The sequence below is a fragment of the Pseudomyrmex gracilis genome, unplaced genomic scaffold (assembly GCF_002006095.1).
Source record: "Pseudomyrmex gracilis isolate BER0280 unplaced genomic scaffold, ASM200609v1 scaffold_133, whole genome shotgun sequence".
NCBI lineage: Eukaryota > Metazoa > Arthropoda > Insecta > Hymenoptera > Formicidae > Pseudomyrmex > Pseudomyrmex gracilis.
In genome coordinates, this window is record NW_018020717.1 from 151,901 (window position 1) to 153,989 (window position 2,089).

At 40.8% G+C, this 2,089-nt stretch overlaps 1 protein-coding gene across 1 annotated transcript in view; it reads left to right on the forward strand.

Moving 5' to 3' along the window:
* LOC109856763 (apoptosis-resistant E3 ubiquitin protein ligase 1) overlaps positions 1–1,851 on the forward strand; it is an 87,334-nt gene extending 85,483 nt beyond the window's left edge. Inside the window, exons 11-14 of the mRNA XM_020432394.1 lie at positions 238–363; positions 444–632; positions 722–984; positions 1,081–1,851. Coding sequence (XP_020287983.1) covers positions 238–363; positions 444–632; positions 722–984; positions 1,081–1,183 — 681 coding nt within the window. The 3' untranslated portion in view covers positions 1,184–1,851. The remainder of the gene's footprint in view (positions 1–237; positions 364–443; positions 633–721; positions 985–1,080) is intronic.
* Positions 1,852–2,089: the final 238 nt, after the last annotated feature.

The following is a 2,089-nucleotide window of genomic DNA, read 5'->3' on the forward strand; positions in this document are numbered from 1 at the left end:
GCAGCTATTTTTGAACTTCTGCGCGGAGTAAGCGGGTCTTAGCAGTGCTGAATAGCTCAACTTAACTTTGTTACAGCAGTACAAACTTACTCATGAGAAGAGATATTTTAGGTTTCTAACCACTGTATTTAGGTTGCTAACCACTGTAGTCGGAGAACGTCCTTAAGACTTAATAGAGCCTGAGAGTAATCTCAATTTATCATCTAATTGTCATCTATTTTTGTTGCGGGCGTTTAGTATTTTGAGCAGGACGATCCTGACTTGTATTTAAGTAAGGTGAAATACATCCTCGAGAATGACGTCGAAGAAATGGAACTGTACTTCACCGAAGAGGAATACGACAAGGGCGGTCAATTATTGAAGGTAAAACCGTTTTTTTTTATTATCTCGTGCGATAATTTTTACGCGCACAGATGCGATTGAGCGCGTTTTTCTTCTCGCAGGTGGCGGAATTAATTCCCGGTGGTAGCAAGATCAAGGTAACCAATGAGACGAAACTTCGTTATCTGGACGCGCTTGCTCAGCACCGACTCGCCAGTTCCATTCGCAACGAGATCGATCATTTCCTACGCGGCCTCAACGAACTGATCCCCGACAACCTATTAGGAATATTTGACGAGAACGAATTGGAGGTGCGTCGTCACATCCATCGGATTCGGATTTTTATTTTTCTCGCGAAGGTTTTCTACTTTTTTTTCTCTTTTCTTTTTTTTTTTCGCAGTTGCTGCTGTGCGGAACTGGCGAGTACAACGTCGCGGATTTGCGGGCTCATCACATAGCCAACGGCAGTTCTCCGGAATTTCTCCGAGTGCTGGACTGGTTCTGGACCGCGGTTAGCAATTTCACACAGGAGGAAATGGCGCGATTGTTGCAATTCACTACGGGCTGCTCGCAATTGCCGCCCGGAGGATTTCAACAGCTGAGCCCGCGCTTTCAGATCACAGCCGCGCCGACATTCGCTAACCTACCCACAGCGCACACCTGGTATACACACATAAAACATACGTCGCTTCTTAATAAGAATGTGTCATTTTATAAATCTCGCATATGTATGTCGACGATTAAAAAATCGATTTTCAGTTTCAACCAACTGTGCTTGCCCGATTACGAGAGCTACGATCACTTCGAGCGAGCGTTGCTGTTGGCGATCAGCGAAGGCACCGAGGGTTTCGGCATGATCTAGAAATTGGAAGTGGAAACCCGTAAAAATTTAATTCTAGTCGAGTTTTTATCTAGAACACACCCCACTGATTACATTGAATGAAACCGATTAATAACCGTATCAATTTTTTCCTCTGACAGTAAAAAAAAAATCAGATCCTTTCTCGAAGATACGGTCACGAGTTTCCTTTTTTTTTTCGTAGCGCAACTTTCGCACTGTCAGCGAAGTCGAAAAGAGAGGATTGAATATAAATCCTCGACCGCACGCGTTTTTTTGATACGTAGCCGATTTAGAAACTTTTTTGGAATTATACGTATGAAAATTATTTTTGTTTTTCATTTTGACGCCAAAAGACTATGTGAGAAACAATTTACTCTTCCGAGACGCGAAAGAGACGTGTGAAGGACATGCAGTTTCTATGCCGCGCGGCGACGTTTTTATAAAAAAAATAAAATAAAATAAAATAAATGAAAAAAAAAAAAACGATGGATCCAGCAAAGAGCAATGTTGCCTCAGAACATCAGAATTGCTCAATATAATATAATATTGTATCAAGATGTAGGCGTAGCCGAAGTTACAAATAGATATGTAAAACGAGAACGTAAGAGGAATTTAAAAACGCGTTTTCTTTGAGAAACAACAATAGTAGTTTTTAACGTCGCTGTATAATAACGTAACGACGTAAACCAAACAAATCAAAAATAACAATTATATATTAAACAAATTTTTTCTTTCTCAGTAAACCGACATATACAGGGTGTCCCAGAATTGCCGTACAATCTCTCGTAGGCAGGTAGAAGAAATAAAGCTGAATCGAAAAGTCCTATACCATTTTTTTCTATTATTTATAACAAAGAAGTAATTATTGAGTAAATCAGCGCCGATCTTTAGCCAGGCGCACGTCAGTGAGCTCTCACACACACCAGG